This window comes from Peromyscus californicus, unplaced genomic scaffold (assembly GCF_007827085.1).
Source record: "Peromyscus californicus insignis strain IS unplaced genomic scaffold, ASM782708v3 Scaffold_6__1_contigs__length_162567912, whole genome shotgun sequence".
NCBI lineage: Eukaryota > Metazoa > Chordata > Mammalia > Rodentia > Cricetidae > Peromyscus > Peromyscus californicus.
In genome coordinates, this window is record NW_026294584.1 from 53,549,827 (window position 1) to 53,572,985 (window position 23,159).

Sequence of the window (23,159 nt, forward strand, 5' to 3'; positions counted from 1 at the left end):
AAATAAACATGTGCATATGTATCACTATATAATGCCACATAAAATTCTGATTAGAGAAGCGATTTTGTTTCAGAAATCTCTTGAGTCTAGAAGTTTCCTGTGGGGATCAAGGGTACACAGTCCTGGTTCTTTGACTTCAGTTTCTATTACCTGGAGAGTGTTTATCCAACCCCGGTCTCTCAGAGGCCTGGCTGCAGCTCCCCAGTGTGTGTCCTCATCCCTGTAGGAAGAGCCGTCCGCCGCGTCAGCCCCTGGGCTCTGCTCACAGGCTGAGCCGTCACCGTTCCTCCCATCAAAAGCCACTTGGTAAAGGACCACAGCACACAGGCTCATGTTAAAATGTGAACTTTAATTGTAAAAATTGGGGCTTTTTTGTAAATATAGTTATTATCAACCTCTGCACATAACTTGGTTCAGATATATACAGATATGATATACACAGGTGTCACTTGTACCACAGAAAGAATCAATTCAGGAAACATTTACACTTAGCCTCAGGGTTAAGTCCAGCTTTCTTCAGGTCTGTAAATACACAACTGGAGACAGAGAGAGGATTCATCGCTCTGCAGTAGTGCCCAGACAAAACTTACCAGTTATCCTTCTGACTTTGTCATGTGAGGTAAAGACTTGAAACAAAAATAGATTAGGGTCTCTTATTGCTATAACTCTTAGGCTGGGGTTATTACTCAAAATAGGTTTTTACATTTAAGGCAACAGGGACACTTATGTTTTAAAAAGAAAAGGAAAAAAAACAACTAGGAAAACAGATTTTCTTGGTTACAACTATTTCATTTTCAGGAAAGGATTATATTCCAGACTTACACAAAAATTTAGCCAGCAAGTTTTGGACAAATCAAGGAAGTTGTTTTTGTTTACCTCCATCCCAGGTCCCAGAAGCCACTCATGCTGGCAGTTCAGGAGCCCAGAATCCCCCATTTCTGATGGCTGATGTGGACACAGCAAACACCAAGTTCGTTTTCCTAACTTTCATATATCCTTGCTTAATTTACCCAGATACAATGTCGGTTAAATATATTTGCTCTGTATGGGCTTTTCACTTTGAAATTCCATCTATGCACAATTTATAAAACCCTATTCTACCCCCGTAAGCCCCAGCATCATTTGGAAGCAAAGTAAACTCGCCATTAGACTAGGCAGACACCTGTTACAAATGTAAAGAAACCCTCTGCTGTAAACCTTTCAGAAGTGAAGTCCACATGGTTCTAAGAGCCGGGGCCATGTTGAAATTCTAGACTAAGTTCTAAAGAGACGAAAGCAGAGTTTTATTTCTCCCATCTTCGTTTCTCTATAGCACCAGGAAATTCCTACTCCTTTTCTAAATGTACAACATCACCCGACTTCCAGCCGCTAGAGTGAATTAAAGTGCCCGGTAGAAAGCCACCTCCCATTCCCACCCTCTCCCTTGACCAAGAGGGAGCAGTCATTGAGAGACAGCATGTACTGCCTCTGTCCTGGAGCTTCACCCAAGGTTGGTGCCCATCTCATCCTTCCCAGGCCAACCAGTGCTGCTGAAAAAATACATCAGAGTCTGTGCTCAGGCTTCAATACACTGTCATGGAAGGGGACACCTCTAAGAGCCTCAGCTGCTATCAAACTATAAAGCTGCCCATTCCTTCTTAGATTATAACTTTGCAGTTCCTTTCCATTTCAACACTTTAGTACTCAATTCACCACTCAGCAACATTGGTATAAAAATAGACTTCGTTTCTCATAGGAAACATTACCTTAATTCACAGTATTTTCCCAATACTCAGTACTCCAGTAGCTCCTGGGAACAGAGGTATATTAGCAATAAAGTAGACTAGTCAAAACCCATGACTTGGGTATAAGGGAGTCCTCAGCTCCTTCCCTCCCCCTACCCGAATCAGAAAAGGATTTTCATGAGAAGGGATGAGACTGGGCCTGCTGAGGTAAGCCCATGGGCTTTAAGGATCCTCCCCATGGAGTGGAACTATTAGCTATGGGGGAGGGAGGAGAGGGCTCGACAGCTCTCAGAATCACAGCCTGCTAGTCTAGAGGTCTAACGGGAAGGTAGCAGCCCCTGGACAGCCTGGCGGTCTTCCTACAGATGTTCTTGTTCGTTTTCAAACTCTTCTCACGGTAAGGCGAGTTCACCGTGAAACTCAGCATCACCCTATAGTTCTACTCATTCACACCCTGTATCCCTTCCTTACCACTGCAAGGACCATCACACTGGACCTGGAGAGGGCCCCTCAGTCCACTCTCCTCTTGTGCAGTTGAAGAGAAAGACAGTTCCTGAGTTCCTGCATCTCTACGAGGATAGTGTTTGCCACCCAAAGGCTAACTGGCTGCCACCCTTTAAAGGTCTCCTGAAAGTCCCCGTGGAAGGCTAAGTTCGTTTTTACCTTCTCACTACACCGGTAGGCTTTCAGCGCCTCTAGACAGAGCAAGTTCATCCCCCTTACCACCCCCCCACCCCAGGAAGACAGCAATTAGCTATGATTTACTTTACCTTTATCTTCTAGCTCAAATATGTTAGATAATTATGTAAGTGAACTTTCCCATGAAGCACTTGGCATTACTGTATCTGAGTGTCACTCTTACCTTTCTCATGGTTTTCCTGTGCTTCCCAGCAAGGGAAGGTACAGTTTTAAGTTCCTATCCTAACTTCTGTCACAGCAATGAGAACAGCTTCTCTCCCATAGCCTGGGTGGGAGGTGTGGGAGGCAAATGCCTCCTGTCATACTGTACTCCTAACTGGCGGGGCCATATGGGCCCCAGGTAGGACACTGACACTGGCCTGGATGCGTGCCCAGCACAGGGAAGGCTTCATGTTTAAAGCCAAAGCTAATACCAAGCAATGACTTGCCCTTCCTTTGAAGACTGGTAGGAGATAAGCTCTGCTATTTTTTTTTTTACTCCTTCTGGAGAAAGAGCCCTAAGTATTACCTACCATCTGCTAACAAAACTGAAAACATCCGCTTGAAGAGGCCTTTGTTATACTTAGTATCTTATACTTAATATGAATGTCCACAAATCCAAAACCCCAATTTCGGGCCCCCTGAGGATTGTTGTCATTTGGAGTTTCTTCTAACTTAAAAATGACTGAGTAGCCAGCAATGTAAGTCAGCAAGTGCTTCCGGGTTGGCACATGGTTCACAGCATGGTACACATAGGGTTTAGTGCGCCCCAGAAGGGCTGGCAGGACCCACATCTGAGTTTTTAACCCTGTTCCCTAGAGGCCAGTGGTAATAAAACACGCCTGACTCTGCTGACAGTCAGACCTAGAAAGTTGTTAAGGATGTGAACTAACTTCTTCCAAATAAAACCAGATGGTTTTTCAGAAAGTATTTCAAAAGAGTGACAAAAAGCCAATCCTAGTTCCTAGCTTCTGCCATCACTGTAGAGGGGTTCCTCTATAGTCTACAAACTACTTCCCTTAGAGGGAACTTGCAGCGTAGGAGGCAGGCTTGCATCTGCTCACTGCCACTGGGGGAGCAGTCTGGTATGGTTAGACTTCACAGGGACACAGGCAGGGCTTCGTTTCTAAAACATACCCCAAAGCTGATCAATGGAGGCCAAGGCTACAGAGGTGCTAACATACGTGCTGTTCAGCCACACGGAGGCCTGCGCCAGGTTCGGGCCCCAGGAGGATGCTGGCAAAGTAGGAAAGGACTGAAGGAGATGTTGAACCAGAAGTTCTGCTCTGGGGTCAGCTAACCCCAAACCTAGGACCTAAGACATGACATCGTCTCTGGTTTGTATTCCCTCTGGGGCCACCCATACACTGGCCCTCTCCGTGGGTGGGTGGGGCACAGAGAGACCAGGAAAACAGCAGCTTAGTTAAAAAGGGCCCACAAGGCCCAACTTAACAAAAGCCAACCTTTCTCATCCTTGTTGTCTTTACATCAGCACAGGAAACAGCGTTGGCAAGCGGAAGGCCCTGGGGAGGTCCTCAGAAATGGGCTCTTCCTATCTCTGGCTATCTACCCCCAACTTCGAGCTCTTAGAGATCACTAGAAGAAGTGTTGTTTCATCAGCATCAGATAGACCCTGTTCAGTCAGCCCTGGGGCAAGAGGAGAAGGCAGCCGTAAGGAAGAAGCAGGGGAAACGCCAGCCACTGAGCACAGCTGTGTTTTTTGTAAACATGTTACTGAAATGATGGCTAAACCCACATTGCAGAGGAGAAAAATCTATTAGCTAAACAGTTTATGTCAATGCCTAAACTTACTTATATATTTACAGAAAAGATGTTACCCTGACTCATCAGTGTGTATCTGCATCTGCATGCGCAAATCCCTTCACTCTTGAATTTTTTATCAGGGAACTACAGTGAAAATACTTGAGTTAAGCGGTGAGCCTCTAGAACCTAGAATTGAGATAAGAGGCACAGCCCCTCCATCGGAAGTTCTCTCTGCTGTGGACGTCAGCCTGGCTGCTCTTTGGCTACAGACGTGGATGTTTGATGGCTAGCTAGCTATTCACATATAACGAAGGCAGGCAGGAAGAGCATAGGAGAAATCATTACTGAAAATACAAAGTCTTTAAGGAGACTAGCGTTGGAACTGGCTTTCTGAGTATAGTTAACAACTGCCCTCTCATCTAATGTCTCATCTAGTAACCTAGCAGTCACAAGTGACCCAGCCCCAAAGAACAGGGCGACTGACTGCAGGCTCCGTCCTAGACCAAAGGAAGTGGACATGGTTGTTAGTCTGCGATTTCTCGGCAGGGGAGGCACTGTTATATTTTCCCTGTCAAATCTGTTAAGTCTATGGATCCGATTGCTTAGCCTAAGGAATGTTGTCTCTGCTAAAGATAAGTTTGTGGGAGTTTCAAACTGGTTAAAAGACCTATTCACACCACATCCCAACCTCTGAGTCAACCAGCTCGGACCCTGGCTACAGTTCAGAATTCACTAGAAGTATCTGCTTCAGGACTGCAAACAGTCCCTCCAGAGAGCTCTCAGAGAAACATGAGATTTCTTTCCCTTGCCTGTTTAAAGCTGTTATTCCAAGAACATAGTCAGCCTTCAAAAGAGACTCAAATGTGAAACGAACTTGCTTGTAAGGTCCAGGGCCAGCACCAACCTTCAGAATCCACCAACCCATCCATCCCAAGGGGACTCGTCATTCCCTTACTTTCGGAAGGATCTCAAGGATTCATTCTAGCTTTCCACTTTCCCTGCCATTCTGTCAGGGACACTGTTTTCCTCCTCTGGTCCCTACTCCAGTCAACCTAGAAGGTGCAGACTTGCCCTATGACACATAGGTCATCCTAACCTGACCCCTAGAACCTGGTGACCTTGAAAGGTCATCTGATTAGTTTCTGGTTTTAGGCCGACGAACATCTAAGGCCACACTAGGACACGTGGTTATCTTATTCTTGAATGCAGCAAAGGACGAAGACATACAGATTTTCTCAACCGTTCATCCCAGAGTTTGACTCACTCTGACTGGCAGAACTCCTAAGACTAAATCCAAAGCGGTAGTGGAAGACAGTAGACTCCCGTGTCCAACCAGAAGCTACAAAACCCAGGTGGCCTCACCTCAGCCCAGGGCTGAGGGGGAGAAAGGAAATGGCAAACATTACATGTGGTGGAAAGTATAAACGGTCCTTTGTATCAACTTAAACCTGAAGCTGCTGAGGGCCTGGGGTGCACTCCAGGTTCTTGTCACCCGACATGAGCATCTCACCACCAGTCCTGTGGCACTCGGCTTAGGGACAACAGGGGTTGTCAATGACCAGCATGACATCGATGCCATAGGCCTCCAGCAGGTCCATGAGAAAGCTCCTGTCTCCCTGGGGGTCCAGTCCCATGCCTCGGGCATGCTCTGCTGTGAGAGTTTTGTCTTGACTGGCGGACACCTCCAATAGAGTCTGAAAAATCCGGTTGTTTTGCTCTAGGAAAAACCTGCATTTCCAAGACAGGACAGGGAGAGAAGACAAGGCAAAAAGGTCAACCAGATAACCCAAACATGCAGAGCCCAAACTTTGTAAGCCTTCCGAACTAAGTCTACCAATTTTTAAAGGGGGTGAAAGTTAACCGGTTATTAGAGTGTGAATGATGTCAGCAAGGAAACCATAGTTAAGAATCACCGCCGGATGATAGAGAAATCTGTATGGATGATGGCTTGACTACTATTTTCCTGTTTTAAACACAGCCTCCCGGAGAGGCTCCATAGACACCTTCTCTCCCTCTGCGTAATCATCAGAGTGAAAACACAGAACCTGAAAAGGCAGTTCTGGACCAAGACTTCAAGCGAGAGACTGAAATGCACAGTCTTCAAAGCCCTGACTGGACCCGCTGGCAGTTGGTAGCCAACAAGCCTGGCTGGAGAGCCCAGGACTCTGTGCTGGCCTTGCAGCCCTAGGTCACGGATGCTGTACACAGAAAGGGAGAGCTCGGAGGAGCTGGCGCAGGAACAGGGCAGTTCTGAAGCCCGTGCTGTGGAAAGGGGAGACAAGTGCCCTCACTGAGAATGACCCAGCTCCCAGCACTCGGGGTCTGCTCTCCTTGGAGCAAGAGAATACATTAAAACAGGATTTCTAAGTCACAGCTTTACAGCCATGCTGAATGAGTAAATGAGCTGTGTTTGGAAAGGCATTCATTCAGCCATGCTGTTCTGGGGTTCGGGGCCTTCCACAGACAACAAAATGACTTCTTTGTCACACCTTGACAAGACTGTGTCTGCCCATACACACAGTGTGTGTCCATTAGAAAGTGGATGCCAAAACAAGATAAACCTGTGTGAGGATGCCTCCATCAAAGCTAGGGCTTTCAGGGAGATTTGTTTCTACTTCAATTACAGTTCTGCTCTAATTCTGAAACAGGACTTCCTGTGGTTGCTTGAATGCAACAGGTGTTAAAAGGAGCCAGCCCTTTCCATGGCTACTGGATCTGGAGAAAAGAGATTACCCTCGATTCAAGGGTTGAATGTCCACATGATCTCATAATACTCGGCACAAGGAACTGGTCCTTTCAAGGAGTGAGAGGGTGGAGAGATGGACAGCTATGTGGTGACATCCTGGATGCAAATGTTCAACAAGTGCATGTTCAGGGTCCTCATTTTCTCTAGGACCTGCCCCGTCTCTTCAGCCACTCTGGGTTCACCCTTCTGGGTTTGCAGAACTAGGGCTACCTACCTCTCAGGGCCTAGAAGCACGGAGAGCCCCGAGAATAATAAAGGGCACCCTCAGCGGCAGTGGGTTGCATGGGAGGGAAGCAAGGTGTCTGTCTATAGAAGTTAGCACTGAAAGGATTCCCAGAGCCCCACAGCTGCTGCCCAGGCCAACTCACAGCACAAAGAGATCTTCTTCACAAGGGTTGTAGTCTCCCTCAACTTCCTGGGAGTACAAGAGCATCTGCCTATGAGAAGGGAGAACACAATCAGACTCCAGTGGCTACTGCATCCAACTACAGGACTGGCAGCAACCAAGCATCAACAATGCCCATCTCTCTCAGGAAGCCCCACCAGGCAGTCAGTGCCGGGCCACAGACTGGGAAAAGAATGAGCAAAGCTTGGGCTCAAACCCAGGACCTGTGGCCTGTTTTGCCAATAGTACCCCACTTAGTCAAGTGGCTGTCTTGCCTGACTGTGCACTGAATGGGGATTATAGGTTAACTCTTTCTCTCCTAGGATAAACAAAGAATTGAGTTCCACCAGACAATGTGCATACACCAGTTTCCTAATGGGTCCTGACTGTGTAGATGCTCAATAAATGGCTATTCCAAACATATATGAGCAAATCTAAACAAGATCTTTGGGGGTTTCTGAAAGCTAGCGTTGTAACTGTTGCTTCACAGAGTTTCAGATTCTCCAGCCAATCAGAAACCACCCCTGTGTGTCTGCTACCCTGCAGTGAGGGCAGTATACGGGAATGCCAGCCTCCTAATGCACAGAACTTCCCTTGACTTCCAGCCCCTGCTCCCCACCCCCTGCTTTTAGGAACGCTCAAGGAAAGGGGTGGCAGAGTAGGCTTTTCCTAGATTTCACAGAGCCATCCTGCATAGGACGGTGCTGCTGACTGCCCTCCAGGTCTCTGGTCCTTATAGCACAGCACTGGCCGGGGCTGCACTCACTGGCACACACGGCGTGGATGCGGAGGACCAGCCGCCTCACCTCTGTTCATTGAGCCGGCGGTACTTCTCCCGGTCCGCGCTGTTGATCTTCAGCAGGGGCTGCAGGTGGTCATGGTGTGTCTTTACATTCTGGTTATCCACGTAGACATCGTACAGCTCCCGCTTCTCCTCAAATATCTTCTCCGTGGTGCCTGTGGAGCCTAGGATTAATGAGGTAACCCCAAGGGGCCACAAAGAAAGCCACCCCAACGCTACTACAGGACCAAGAGTCCAAGAGCCTATTTCTGAGAGGAAAGGGTTTGGACACAGGGAGAGGAGGGGAGGGCCCCGTACTTACAGGCTACATAGGACACCTCGACTTCCAGGCTCTCAATGTCAGCCACGTTCACATAGAAGAAAGGCTTCGACTCGGGGATGGTGCCCCCAATGCCAGGCAGTGAGACATTGGCCAGACAACAGCAACAGTACACTGCAGGGGGGCGGGGAACGGGACACAACAGAAGTGAGGAATTTTCCCTCCTGTTCCCTCTCCTCCATCCACCCAAGACCAGCAGGTCAGTCAGTACCTCCCAACAGTTGGCCTACATGGAAGCTGCTACATTTTGTTGTTTTTACCAAACCCCACATTGAGTTTGGCCCCCAGTGTAGTAGTACTGAGAGATGCAGGATCTTTAAGATGGAATTACATCATAGAGGCGCCACCCCCATAACATGTTCACTGTAGTCTGGAGACACCGAGTCAGGTATCTATCTCTAAAGCATGTTAAAATGTGAGTCTACTCATTCCCTCACGCTCTTCTTTCATATGTGATCTCTGCCACCATGGGACCTTCAGAGGATGACCAGATACCAGCATCCTTCTCTTGGACTTTCAGAACTATAAGTCTACCAAACCTTATGAATTCCCAGCCTCATGTTTTTGCTAGGGCAAAATGGGAAATTGTCTCAGAAGCTGGGGAGGGCTTTGTTTACGCTACCTATCCTATAACCAGGTGGTCTTGGAAAATCTTTGGGGGACCCACTGTAGAACTTTATATCCTGAAGGTTTCATCAGCAATTTATCATCGAATAGATGTTTCCTGAATCTCTCTCACTGGCCTGACTTCGACTTTGGTTCTGTCGACCTTCCCCTCCCTCAATGTCCTGGCCTGGTGGAACCTCCCATCCTCTGGTCCCCCTCTCTCCATCATCTCCTTCACTCTGCTGTCCTTACACCACTATTTGCCAACCTCTTATACCTGACACCTCTGTTCCCCACTCTCCAGGAGATGCCGTCCATCCCAAGGTTACTAGATGGGCTTTACGTCACTCTCAAACCTTCTTCCCAAGCCCAACTATTCCCCACAGGTCCTGACCCAATCACACAAGGGCCTGCTGTACACCTCCCTGGAAATGTCTCAAGCAGTACACACCCAAGTTAACTCCCCACCACTCCTCGGTCCCCCATTTTGGTAGCCTCATCCTAAACTCTTTCTCAACTCTACTCCTGCATACTTCAGTCAACCTGATCCAGTTTATCTCATCTCTGCTTCAGCCCAGACCCTCATCTCTCCCCAAGATATAAAGGTGACACCCCATCCGTCTTCACTGACTCTAGACTCCACATTCTAAAATACAAATCTAACCAGAAGCCTTGATCCCACTGATATGGCCCAAACCCTTCCTAATGTACTTAACAGCCGAAGGACTAGAGCATATGAACTGGGCATTTAGGCAGAGCCCCTCACTTGGGCTCCCAGTTACCTCGGTAGCACACGACGCCCACAGGTGGGGGAGAAAATATCAGAATGCGCTTTCGGAGTAAGGCAAACTTCCAAAGAATGAGGATTTGTTCTCCAAAGAACTTAATAAACTGAGACATGCAGCCAGCTGGGTGTGTGATCTGGAAACACACAAGGGCAGGTGGATAGCTTGTTAGAGGTTGTCACAGCCTTCTGTGATGAAAACTCTATAACGTACCATCAAGCATTACGAGATAGTTGCCTCCACACAAAATGGTACCTGGTGGTTGATTTCTCTGATGCGTCAGCTCCCCTGACCGAATGAAGTTTGAATTTAAGAGAAGTGCAGAGGAAACGACTAAATTTTATTATTTAAAACTCAGCAGTTTGAAAGCTGGAGAGATGGCTCAGTGGTTCAGCACACTTAATGTACAATCATGACAACAGGAGTTCAGATCACAGCACCACATAACAGGCATCCTACAAACACCCGCAACTCCAGAACCAAGGGATCCAAGCTCTCTTCTGGTCCCTCGCATGTGTGTGCCTGTACAGGGGTTTCAAAGGCAGGAGTTTTTGAAAGTATTTACTTTTAGAAACTACCCTTGAAGATACAGTATGCCTCAATGAGAACATTCAACACAAAAACACTGAGCACCGTACATAATAAAAGGATGAGCAAACAGACTGAAATTGCAGGGACCTGGGGGCTACTGTGCACAGCAAGGTATCTGCAGTAGTCTCAGGCAGGGAGGGTCCAAGGGTCTCATGGCTACCTCTGGTATACTCCAACTGTAAACCAACTTCCTTGGAATGCTAACTGCAGGGAGCCGCCCTCCTGCAGGGCTACCTTCTGGAAGGACTATGCTGGGGCTCAGAGCATAAGCTTGAGAAATTACACTTCTGCCTTTGCCATTTCCTAACATAGAAGCCTGGGAAAGTGAGCCTATGTTTCCAGTCTGCTTCCCTAGTCCCTAAAACAGGGAGACTAGACCATGGGTTACCTCACTTGGCTTAAGAACCACCTGAGACAAAACACGAATGACTTACTAGAGCTAGGAGCACCATGGCATTGAGGACACCAGTGTCACTGGCAAAACAGGCTTCAAACCAGATACCTGTGAGTACTTCAGAAAGCCACTTAGGTGCTTAGTTGTTGGCATAAGAGGACTGCCATAAGGCAGGCAGGCTAGAGCAGTTCTGAAGATAGGCAGCTACCCCCCCAAAATACAGTAACTTTAGCAGGCTGAGAGCTGTGTGGGGGTGACCTAAGCCTGAAGCCAGCCCCTGCATTCTGTCTCCACTGGCTGTCCTCAATCTTCAGAGCTTCGACGGGACTACCCAGGCCAGGGATCTTCCTTTCCAAAGCAACCTACAACCTCTCCCCTGACACCTTCACCAGCCCCTTGCTGCATGCAAGGCCATCCTCCACCGAGCATGACCGCTGTGACTCTTGGCCTGTTTCCTGTGCACTTCGTTTGATCAGCAGGGAGAGAGGGCCTAGTTGATCAAGGCTGGTCAGATCTCTGCCAAGTCAAATGGCATCCAGACAAGGGAGCCAGGGCACAGCCCCTCCTTCCGTCCCTTCCTTCTGTCACCTTTAGGTCCTTGACATGCATGTGCCTGCACTGCCCAGAGACATGACCTGACGGGGGTTGTGCAAGTGTGTCCTAGAGTAAGTTATTCTAAATTCTCATCTTATTTGTTCATCCACGGATGCACACGGCCATTAACTCAAGAACTATCCCCTGAGTGGTTACTTTGTGCCAAACTACTAAGTATTCTAGTTTCAACAATGAATAAAGACACCCAGGCCCCGACTGGGACAGTTAACTGGTGGCCAAGCAGGTCAGAAAGCAGCTGGAATACAGCCTGGGGTGACAGCCTGGTGGGGAAGGGCAGCAGCTGTTGGGGTCAGATGGGAAGGTGCTCAATTGCATTCTGGGAGATGGAGACGGCTTCCTGAAGGAAGTGACATCCAAGCTTCAATGCAGCAAATGAATCAGAAGGACACTGTTCTGGCAGAAGGATGAGTGTATATAAAGGCCTTGAGATGCAGGTCTGGAGAGATGGCTCAGCAGTTAAGAGCACTGACTGCTCTTCCAGAGGACCCGGGGTTCGATTCCCAGTGCCTACATGGCAGCTTACAACTGTCCGTAATTCCAGAATCCAACACCCTCACACAGACATACATGGAAGGCAAAAGACCAATGCACATAAAATAAAAATAAATGAAATTATTTGCCAAGCAGTGGTGGCGCACGCCTTTAATCCCAGCACTCAGGAGGCAGAGGCAGGCAGAGGCAGGCAGATCTCTGTGAGTTAGAGGCCAGCCTGGCTTATAGAGGGCAGGTACCCAAACTACACAGAGAAACCCTGTCTCGTAAAACCATAAAGAAAAACAAAAAAAAAAGGGCCTAGAGATGAGGGAATGCTGGTGCCTCAGGTCCCATACACAGACCTGTGCCAGAAGTGAGGAGAGCAACCCCAGCTCTTCTGAGGTCAGCCACAGATCCCACAGTCTTCCTCACTGCACCCCCCTCAGGTGCACAATGAGATGGGTGGTACTCTCACTTTGATTGACATGTTTCTAGGTTCTGAGATGGTTTCTCTAGGTCTTTTACAGAGAATAATAAAAATTTTCCCTTTTGAACATGTACATGATATTCCATAAAAAGCAAATGCAGTTATAACATATATGGCCAGTATCCGTGGAGGGCTGCTTCCTAAGACCCACTCCCCAGACACCGAAATCTGTGAATTCTTGATCTCTTATATAAAATGAAATAATACTACCATGTAACATACACAGTTCTTCCTGTATACTTTAAATCACCTCTAGATTATTGACATACCTAATAGCCTATAAATGCCATGTGTGGTGGTTTGAAAGAAAATGGCCCCCAAAGGGGGTGGCACTATTAGGAGGTGTGGCCTTGTTGGAGGAAGTGTGTCACTGTGGAGGAAGCTTTGGGGCCTCATATATGCTCAAGATACTCCCCAGTGTTACGGACCACTTCCTGCTGCCTCAAGATGTAGAACTCTCAGCTACTTCTCCAGCATCACGTCTGCCTACATGCCGCCATGTCCCACCATGACGATAACGGACTAAACCTCTGAAACTGTAAGTGAGCCACCCCAGCTAAATGTTTTCCTTTATAAGAGTTGTCATGGTCATGGTGTTTCTTCACAGCAGTAGACACCCTAACTAAGATACTATGTAATCATTGTGCAGCACTGTCTGCAGAATAATGAGGGGAAAAAAAGCCTGTTATGTGTTCAGTACAGATGTGTTGCTTGACTCTGTGGAAACGGAACACGAACACAGGGCTAGGTTATACCGTCTCCAGGGCTGTCATTTTGTCCAAGTCCTTTCTGCATTATAAACAGAAGTACTGCCCTCCCTGATAGCCCATACTTCACCTTGCTCTCAGGTCATATAGGTATCAGTAACCAAGTATATGTTCACTCACATTTTTCTGTCTTCACAGAAAATACACATAATATATATATTATGGTTTTGCCTGAGAGTGTGATTATTCAACGAAGTATGATCACAGTAGGTATAGTTTTCTGCCCTTGTTACCCTCATACAAAATAGACCTGGTAGACTTTTCCTGTCATCATCTTATGTTCTGATTTATTATTCATAATGGCTCTTTACTATTTGGACATTCTACCTATCTACTACTTGAACAGTGGTGAATTACATAGTCATATGTATATATGTACACACACAAAAAAAAAAAATTCTGGTGTTTTCATATCTAAAGGGCAGATTCCAGCAGTGGGGCTGCTTAAACAAAAGGAACATTTATTTATTTTAATTGTTGACATGCTGTTTTCTGGAAAAGGAGACCCCCACACACTTGTATCTTCAGCCTATATAAGTACCTTTCTTTCTATCACATCTGGGAGGGTCTGACAGGTCTGTTAATGAGTTGCCTTTAATGGGGCAAAAGCCTCTTTTCTCTCCTTTTGTCCCTCTTTGCCTCTGGGGAGAGGAAGCCAGGAACATTTGGGTCAGATGTTGGCCACCTTCCCCTGGGTTTGGTGATAGTGGAGTAACATTCCTGGGGCTGACAGTGTTCAGTTCAATACACTCCCCCAGTCCTTCTGATCAGCTTGTGTCCCTTACCGACTGTCTCTCAGCCACGTCACAGGATCAGGAAATTCTCATGCTAGGTCTCTGGGACTCCCGGGCCACCTAGTCTCTTGTTATGTTCTTCTAATGGGAAGGCACGCCTTCAGGAGGGAGGGAGGGCTTCCTTCAATGCCTGGCTGCTGCTGCTGCTAACACTTTTCCAGCAGCAGTGAGCACCTCTCTCACCAGCTTCCAGCCTCTCTCAGCGCTCAGCACAGTTGGACCGTCCACTTAAGAAGTCCTGGCCTCAGAGGCACAGTGCTTCCCTCAAAGAGCCAAGCACAGGCTATGCAAGGACCCTCCTTCCTGCTCCCAGGGCTCTGATCCTGATGTCACTTTTCCTTGTGCCCCGGCCCTAAATATGGCAAGCAACATCAAAGGTGGCCCTAGTATTTACAGCCTTGTGCAACCCCCCCCTTTCTCTTGGGGAACTTAGCTTCTAACTAAGAGACTATGGCTATGCTGCAGGCCTTTCACTTCTAGGATTTGGTTACAAAGAACTCTGACTTAATTTTAAGAGTCTTTTTGCTGACCTAGATGAAGCAGACTGCCAAACTGGAATGTCCCACATGGTGGAGAACTGAGGGAAAACTCTAATAGAGGCCTTCAGTGTGGCATCCCTTAAGAAACCTGATCCTGTCAACTCCCATATGAACTTAGGAAAATGGGTATTTGCCTAGTTGGGTCTTGTGCTGAGACTCCAACCCTGGTTGAAACCTTAACTGACGTCTCTCATAGCAGATCCTAAATCTGGGATTCAGCTAAGCCATGACTGGAGTCCTTATTCACAGAAACTGTGGGAACATATACACGCACTACTTTAAGCTTTTAATCTTGAATGATTCGTTAGGCAGCAATAGCTGGCCAATACAGGGTAGAAACTATTGTCTGAGATTATTAACATAAGGGGTTCCTGTGTTCTCTGCTTCTTCCTTCAGCCTTCTGACTTCTACACTACTGAGTTCCTATCTTGAATTACTTTTAAATACCTAACATACTCTCTTGGTTTGCTCATAAAATCTTACTTACTACTTTTTTTTTCTCCTTATGGCCAAATGACATAAAAACTCAATCTCATTTAAGTAACTGGCTCTTGGCCCATCAGCATGTCTGTGTTCCCTTGTCCACATCTCTGCAAAAGCAGTGAGGGAGGGTAGGGAGGGGACCCTGGCTTTGGCACAGTCCTGTGTTTAGATTTTCCTGGTCTCCTAGCTATAAGGCCTAAAGCAACTCACTGAACCTTTCATTGATAAACCTCAATTGCTTTCAATAGGAAACAAGGATAACAAAACAAAACAAACAAACAAAAACCCAAACAACCTCACTTTGAAAGAGTCTTGCAACAGGTATTGATAAATTAATAAATTAGCAGAATACCTAACTCATAGGATATGCTGAGAAAATAGAATCGTGTTCCCCCTCCTATCCCAAGCCAACAGGTCTGGAATTAGCACCCCTTCTTTCCCACATGGCCCTAATGCTTTAGTGACCAACGCCTGTCCTGTGATTATTTTAATGGAAATGGTCTCCACAGGCTCATTGGAAGTGACACTATTAGGAAGTGTGGCCTTGTAGGAATAGGTGGCCTTGTTGGATTAGTGTTGGAGGTGGTCTTTGAGGTTTCAAAGCCCAAGTGTCTCTTTAAGGCAAGTGTCTGCCTCTTTAGGGCCAGTGTCTCCCTTCCTGCCACCACACTTCCCACCATGACAATAATGGACTAAACCTCTGAACTGTAAGCCAGCCCCAATGAAATGTTTTCCTTTATAAGAGTTTCATGGTCATAGTGTCTCTTCATATATTAGAAATCCTAACTAAGCCTTCTCCCATAAACTCAGGCATTATTTCTTTACAAGAGGAGTCCTAATTTTCACTGAAGTATCTTGTGCCCAGCCACAGGAGGAGAAGGAGAAGGAAGAGGAAGCAGAGATTCATATTCTTTCTGAACACCTACTGCACGGCCAGATTTCTTGTTAATGTTAAACAAACGTGCTAGTACCAATGTAAAGGATGCCACAAAATTTCCAAATAAAATAACGTCAAAATAACATAGCTAAGAAATACCTTGTCTGTTCATCAGAATCTTCATCATTAGTTCGGATGTTTGGCTTTATAATAGCAGAAGCAACCAACACAATCAAGGGCATCCTTCATCCTAGGAGTCCACCACAAGTGAGTGGTCCAGCATATATGGCTTTCTATGATTATAGAAGGCGCTAGACGGCGCTAGGCGGCATATTGTTTAAGGTAATTTGCCTCATGCTTAAATGAACCCAAATGCTTATATTTAACCCAATTCTATCAAAAGCAGAATTCCGTACAAGGCTGAGGCATTATTTCCTTATCATTTAAAAACTAATCTACCACAACTGTTCCCAGATATGTGAGAGAATGGCCAACCTCACCTTCATCTCAGGGTACATGTAGCGGTGGATGGAAGGCAGCCAGTAGACGGGCGGTAAGCTGCCACCCCTTCCGGGGCCAGCATGGAGAACCCCTTTCTTGTCTTCATAGAATGCAGCCAGATGAGAGTAATGTCCCGGCATCTCCAGCTGGTGTCTGTGTAACACACGTGTACAGTGAGCAGCTCTGCCCAGCACAACTGTGCATCTCTTACCCAAAGAGCTAAAGGCCCAGATGCACTCAGGAGGTCTGCACCTGGAGGTTACTTCAAGTCCCCATTAGTATTAGAGAAGATCTTTATGCAAAATTCAAACATGAGGCCTGAAACTCCTCGACGGCATGAAATAGATGCAAACGAACAGGCTGTGCTGAGTGTCTATTTCTTGAGCAAGCTATGCTGCTTTGGCCACGTGTGCTTCTCAGAGCACTGTTTATTGTGGGAAGAGATAACCTGGAAGGCCACACACTCCCTGCCTACAGCTGCTTTGCTTTGTGTAGAATGTGAGCATGCTTCTGTTTGGTACTGTTATTAGTATTCCAAAGAAAGGAAAAGTAATGACTGAAGGCCACGGGGGCTCACACTTTCACATCAAGTAATAATCCAAATGAATCAGAAACACACACACACACACAGACAGACACACAGAGACACAGACAGACAGACACACACACAGACAGACAGACAGACACACACACACACATTCTCCCTGCAGTCCCCTCGGTCACATCCTGTGCTCAGGCCAAAAGCCTTGTCAACTGTTCCCTGGATCAAGAAAATGAATGCTATTGAGGTCCTAGAGCATTTGGACAATGCAGAAACCTGCCTCCAAGTGAGGGCATCATGTTTAATGGAAATGTCAGAAGTTGACTTTTGTTCCCTCCCCAGAGCTATGCTGGAATCTCGGCCTTTACCTTGGTACCGTTCCCTCAGGACCAGTATTGGCTCTATTTGGATGATCTTCACCAAGGCGATAGGTTAAAGCCAGGTATTTTGAGGGAACCCTGATTCAGTGTGACTTAAAAAGGGGAAATTCACATACACTCACAAGCTTGGGGTAGACATGTGAAGATGAAGGCTGACATTGAGGGGGATGCAGATGCCAAGGAACCTAGAGACAGGCAGCAAAGCACGGAGCCAGAAGAGACGTGGGAAGAAACCCTGCTGACACGGACAACTTGGTTTCTGAGCCTTAGTCTCTGGAACTATGTGACAGGAAGTTTCTTTCTTCTAAGGCACCGCATGACAGATCCTGTTAGACTGTCCCAGCAAATGAATAGAAGGATGAATAAAGAGCCCTCTCAATCCTGGTTTCTTTTCCAATGACCACCAAACAATTAAAAAGAAGCTTCAGGGAGAAAAAGGGACATCATCATCGATTATAGGTGAAACAACACTGATTACAAACAGGCAACCCCTGCTCCTCCCATCCAGCGACCCACCAGGAGACTACTCCACGCTGTAACTCAAACTGCTCAGAGTGACTGCCAGCACTCAGGGACAAGGTGAGGGCAAGAGACTTTGTGCACAAGTCTGTATTAAAAGCAGTAACATCGACTCATCATAGTACTTAAAAGAGATTACTGCTGGGCGTGGTGGTGCACACCTTTGATCCCAGCACTCGGGAGGCAGATCTCTGTGAGTTCAAGGCCACTCTGGTCTACGGAGAGAGTTCCCAGATACCTAGGGCTGTTAAATAGAGAAACCGCGTCTCAAAAAAACTAAAAAGTGTGTGTGTGTGTGTGTGTATGTGCTCCTGGGCTGGACAGGAAATCCTTGGTGGCTAAGGTCTGGCGAGCGAGCTGTTCTGAGAAGGCAAAAGGGTTGTGGGTACTCTTCAGGGAAATGTGTCCAGTTTGATGAGTAGGTAAAGTTCAAAAGTGTTTGAGTTAAGATCTATTTTCCCTTAAAAGCCCATGGAGAATCTATATATTCTGTCTTAAAAGAGGTAATTTATCCAAGGTGATTTAAATAATGCACCTTCATTTTCTTTTTGCTGATTTGCTACTCATTTGCTGGTCTTTCCACTCTGACTACAGTCAACGCTGCATTTGGACCAAGATTCTACAGAAAAAGTCGGTACTCTGAGTCTTTTAGACAGGAAGCTAGAGACAAGGCCATGGAAATGGCTCAGCGGGTAAAGTGTTTTTCTACTAAGCCTGATCCCAGTCCCACACACAGAGAGAAATGTGTAGATGTAAAAAGAAAACAGCTAATGTCAGGACTCTGTCCTTAACAGCCTAAGGTATCCCTGCCTGCCAGGACAGAACAAGGCAGTAACAGACAGTGTAGAACAGAAGACAGAAGCTCGGGCCTAAACAGAAATTCAGAGATGAACGTCATCCAACTGTCGTGTGGAAGCCTCAGAGTTTAAACACACTGGAGACTTTGTAATAGATCATCGAGCCATACCACCAAGAGAATGTAAAGGGTACTAGAGCAACAGAGTGCCAGCAGACAAGGTGGTTTTCAAAGATGGAGATGACGACAATGAGGTTCAATAAGGGCAGGAAAATTAAAAACTACTGCACGGAACTGCGTATCATGCCACCCATGGAAACTGTGCAAGAGTCCTGCTGTCAACAGTGGGGCTACGTGACTCGGTATATGCTGCTGCTATGAAGCGCCTCCTGTGTGAACCAGATCAAGGATTCCCCTGTAGGCGCAGCCATGCTGGGTGGGATTCTCTTTAGGCCCACAGCCCCCTGCACTGATCAGCCACATGTGGTTATGCAGATGCCCAGGACAGAGATGGTTGCTGTTCCCTACCATACTCTGCAGTAGTTCATCCACTGTAAGAACCAGAGATGCTCTGTCAGCTATCACACTTTGCCACTCTGGTGGAGTCCTTACTGGTCTGAGCCGGTCTGTCACTGGGCTTAGTCAATACCAAAAAAAAAAAAAAAAAAATCAGGCATTCTCATTTACTGCTGGTTCATGGGGAAAGTACCATCACCATTCTGAAGATGTGTCAAACATGGCAAACTGCACACGGCAGTTGGTCCCAATGATTCCATTTCTAGGAAATTGCCCTAAAGAACTGTTCTTGAATGTGAATTTACCCAAAAGATGCTCTTGTCTATAGGTGCAAAAAATAAGAAACAATCTTAAAGCCCAATGATAATGGAATGGTTAAATAAACCTTGAGTTACCTATTATGACATGCTGTAAGGTTACCAGGATAGTGTGTTCGATAATATGGGTAGAGGTCAGAGGTCAACCTTAGGAATGGTTTCTGAGGATTTTTTTTTTTTTTTTTTTTTTTAGCCAAGGTCTCTCACTGGCCCAGGATTTGTCTAGTAGGCTCGGACAGCTGGCCAGTGAGCCCTAGGGATCCCCCTCTCCACCTCCCCAGTGCTGGGATTATAAGCATGCACCACCACACCTGGCTTTTCTCTTCCGTGGGTTGTGGTGACTGAACTCAGATCTACAGCTGGAGAGCTAATAAAGGTAACAATTGTAGATAAAATACTAATAAGTCAGCATGGGACATCAGAAGTCAGAATGAATTTAAATGCAGATTAGGCAGTGCAGAAATTAAGTCTAGTTAACTTACACAACAGTCACTGTCCCACCCAGCCCTGACTCTTCTTTCCTCATGCCCTGTTATCAAAGTCTCATCTCTGTTCTAGCCTTTTTAAACAGCAAGGGAAAACGATACAGAAGCTCTCGGTGGACCCATGTGAGAGCTCCTCTACTAGGGCAGAATGGAAATAGATAACTTGCTTTCTCTTGTATGAAAGAGAGAACAATATGGTATATATTTGCATACATACATACATACATACATAAGTATCAATTTTAGAAGACACATGGGAAGTTAATAGTGACTAATAGGGTTCTGGATGGACAGGACAGTTGGGGAGAGTCGGAGTTCATGACACTGGTACAGTCTGCTTTCTTCTTCCTTTAGTACATAGGACCGCCACAGTTCCGATGACATCACCCCTTCTGGAACTACATGTCCCCAGACTTCCTACGGTTGGGTATGGCCAGTGGCCAACAACTAGCCCACGGAATGTGCAGAAGTGATGTTGTGTTCAAGTTGTGATCTTTGCATCGGTCTCTCTCCTTCCTGGTTGAAATGTCACTGATAACAGTGAGTCACTTTCCACTGTCACACTAGGAGGTGGATAAGACGGAAGGCCCTGCTCCAGTCACCACCCACACAGGAGCCTTTCTTCCCATGTGGTCCGGCACAGCCAGGCTACAAAGCTGGGCTTCTGACTTGTTTGAGCCGCTGCACGTTGGGGTCTCCTCTTTGTTACAGTAACTTAGCTTCTATCTTAACTAAAGCAGAAGTTAGTACGCAGAAAATGAGTTGCTACAGAATCAAGAACCATTGGCTTAGAAGCTGAAGAAGAGAGTGATTGAAAAATCACTGTTCAGGAAGAGAAAGCTGGTCATCTACGTTAAAATCCACTGATTTAGATCTCGTGAGGCTGGGAAAGCCAACTCCTCTGTACCCAAAAGCAGTTAAGACTCTTGCTCACTCCAGAATATTCTTGGGCAGATGGGGGGAGCCAGACATTAAGGATAAAATGTAAGATACAGGGAGTACCATGAAAATGAAGGGAAGAAGGATGGACAAAGGACATGGACTAGCTTAAAGCCCATCAACTTAAACTATGACCCAGGGGAGCTGTAGAGGTGGCTCCGTGGTTAAGAGCAATGGCTGCACAATCATGCACTCTGCAGTTCACATCCCATTACTTGTATAAAAAGTCTGGCATCCTATACAACTGCAAATTAAAAGGCCAGCCTGGGCTACAAAGCAAGATTCTAACTCAAAATGAATAAATGAATGAATGAATAAATAATGCATAGAATAGTTTATATATATACACTATATGTACACACACACACTATACACACACACTTATATATGTTGTAATTGTGACACATAAGGTCTTGCTACGTTGCTACTAATGAAAGCCTTTATTTCCTGGGCTAATGCACCACTGTGCCCACTTGTCAAGCATATTTTATCAAAGCACACAAATATACACAGCAGAAAGAGGCTAAAATTTTAATGGTGCTTCCAGGACTAGAGATAAAATTCGCCAGCATTGTTTGAAGTTCAACTAGGTTACCTGCATTATGTGTTATATACACATATATACATGTACATATATAGAGACTAATAATAATAATAGTAACTAATAATTTTTCTGCTTCTGTCACATATTCTCCTATTACCCCAAATAATAAGTGATTTGACCCAAAACAATTTTTAAATTCCACCGGCCTACCTGGGAAAAAAGGTTAGTTTAGCAGCTGAGTGTAAACAAAGATCACGTTCATGTCTGATTAAAATAAATTTGATTAAAGTTGATGAGCGTATTAATAAAAACTGAAAGCAAATATCTTCCTCAGCTTTCATTATAGGATAAAGAATTATTTTGTAATACATTTGCTGAAAGAAAGGAGCACTGGCTGAGGGTTGACCCAGAGCCGCAGATGCCACAGGAAGGACACCTGTGGTCCTGGCCCACAGCCTCCAGGTCCAGGGACTCACTGCACAGGCACCAGCTCGCAGATCCTGCTGCTTCCCCCAACACACAAAAGCCATGTCTGGAAGCCACTTACCGAACCTGGTTCTCCAGAAAGTGCATATAGCGGTACAGCAGGGTGTAAGATGGAGAGAGGATACCCACAGACTTCATCCGGGCGCCGCGCTCCAGCTCGCTCTCCACAGGCATGTTGGCAAAGCAGGCCAGGCCAAAGAAGGGCCCCTTCCGAAAATAGCTGAAATAGACCAAATATGCACTGTGGCTCCAGGTTAGGAAGAGGACAGATCTTTGCTTTTTTTCCTTTGCAATGCAATCTCAGCCCAAATAGCTATGTTCAGAGCTCCAAATAACCAAGTTCGGCTGTAAAAGAAGTCATCCAATCTCCCAGGGATTTGCCCAGGCTCCAAGACTCCAGAACTTGCCATCCCAGAGTCAAGGGCTAGAGTTAGCATGTGGTCTCTACAGGCATGTCACTCAAATGCCCACAGCCACAGAACCTGGCATCCTCTCTGGCATAACTAACGGCTTCCATGGGAGGGCCAGAACCAAGGCGATGTCCAGACTCCTTTGGAACTCAGTCTGTTTTCTCAGCATAAATCCCGATTCTTTCAGTTCCCTGGCCTCTGACAGCATCAATGAGGCTGACACTTTACTTCTTTCCCCTTCACACACTTGGATCAGCCCTGGTTTTAGCTCAGTGCAGAAATTAAAGCTACAAATTATCCTTAAAGCAATTTATCCATTGGCTTCTCACAAAATCCACAATGTACCATTTATACAACACTAAAAACTGGCCTGCTTAAAGCTAGTATTCCAAGTTTATCATATAGATGTCTTAGGTTAAACTAAACTGAAACTCCTCTCTTATACTAAAACCAAACCTCCATGAGGGTCACACAATTGCTCAGTAATAGCAGAACCTCCACTGTAGGAACTGTCAGCTTGGGAGGGTCAGGACCCATTGCCAACTTCAGAGCTGGAACCCTTCTTGCTGGGAAACTGGATAAACACAGAATACGTACATACACTACCTGAAGACACCTCTTGATACCATGCTCTGGAGGACGTGGGAGAGGAAGGATCAAGTAGAGAAAGATGGGTTCAGAAGTACTCACATGAAATCAGACTGAACTTTATGGGACCCACTGGCCATAGACTTGAACTCAACACCTTCAAGGTCAATGTCTTGTGGTAAGCACCATTCTACCATGTTTCCTGTAGGAACAGAGGGGTCGGGTTAAAATAAACAAAAATCTTTCCGAGAGAAGAGCACAGCACAATACACATCGCTTCTCAGAAAAAAAAAAAAATGTGCTGTTT

General features: G+C 46.2%; 1 protein-coding gene across 1 annotated transcript in view; it reads right to left on the minus strand.

The window, feature by feature from the left end:
- Nucleotides 1-329: 329 nt before the first annotated feature.
- Dennd11 (DENN domain containing 11) overlaps nucleotides 330-23,159 on the minus strand; it is a 35,581-nt gene continuing 12,751 nt past the window's right edge. The window contains exons 2-9 of the mRNA XM_052719574.1: nucleotides 22,955-23,054; nucleotides 21,916-22,074; nucleotides 16,331-16,484; nucleotides 9,807-9,945; nucleotides 8,401-8,532; nucleotides 8,104-8,254; nucleotides 7,281-7,349; nucleotides 330-5,894 (exon numbers count right to left, since the gene is read on the minus strand). Of these exons, the coding sequence (XP_052575534.1) occupies nucleotides 5,699-5,894; nucleotides 7,281-7,349; nucleotides 8,104-8,254; nucleotides 8,401-8,532; nucleotides 9,807-9,945; nucleotides 16,331-16,484; nucleotides 21,916-22,074; nucleotides 22,955-23,054 (1,100 nt within the window). The 3' untranslated portion in view covers nucleotides 330-5,698. The remainder of the gene's footprint in view (nucleotides 5,895-7,280; nucleotides 7,350-8,103; nucleotides 8,255-8,400; nucleotides 8,533-9,806; nucleotides 9,946-16,330; nucleotides 16,485-21,915; nucleotides 22,075-22,954; nucleotides 23,055-23,159) is intronic.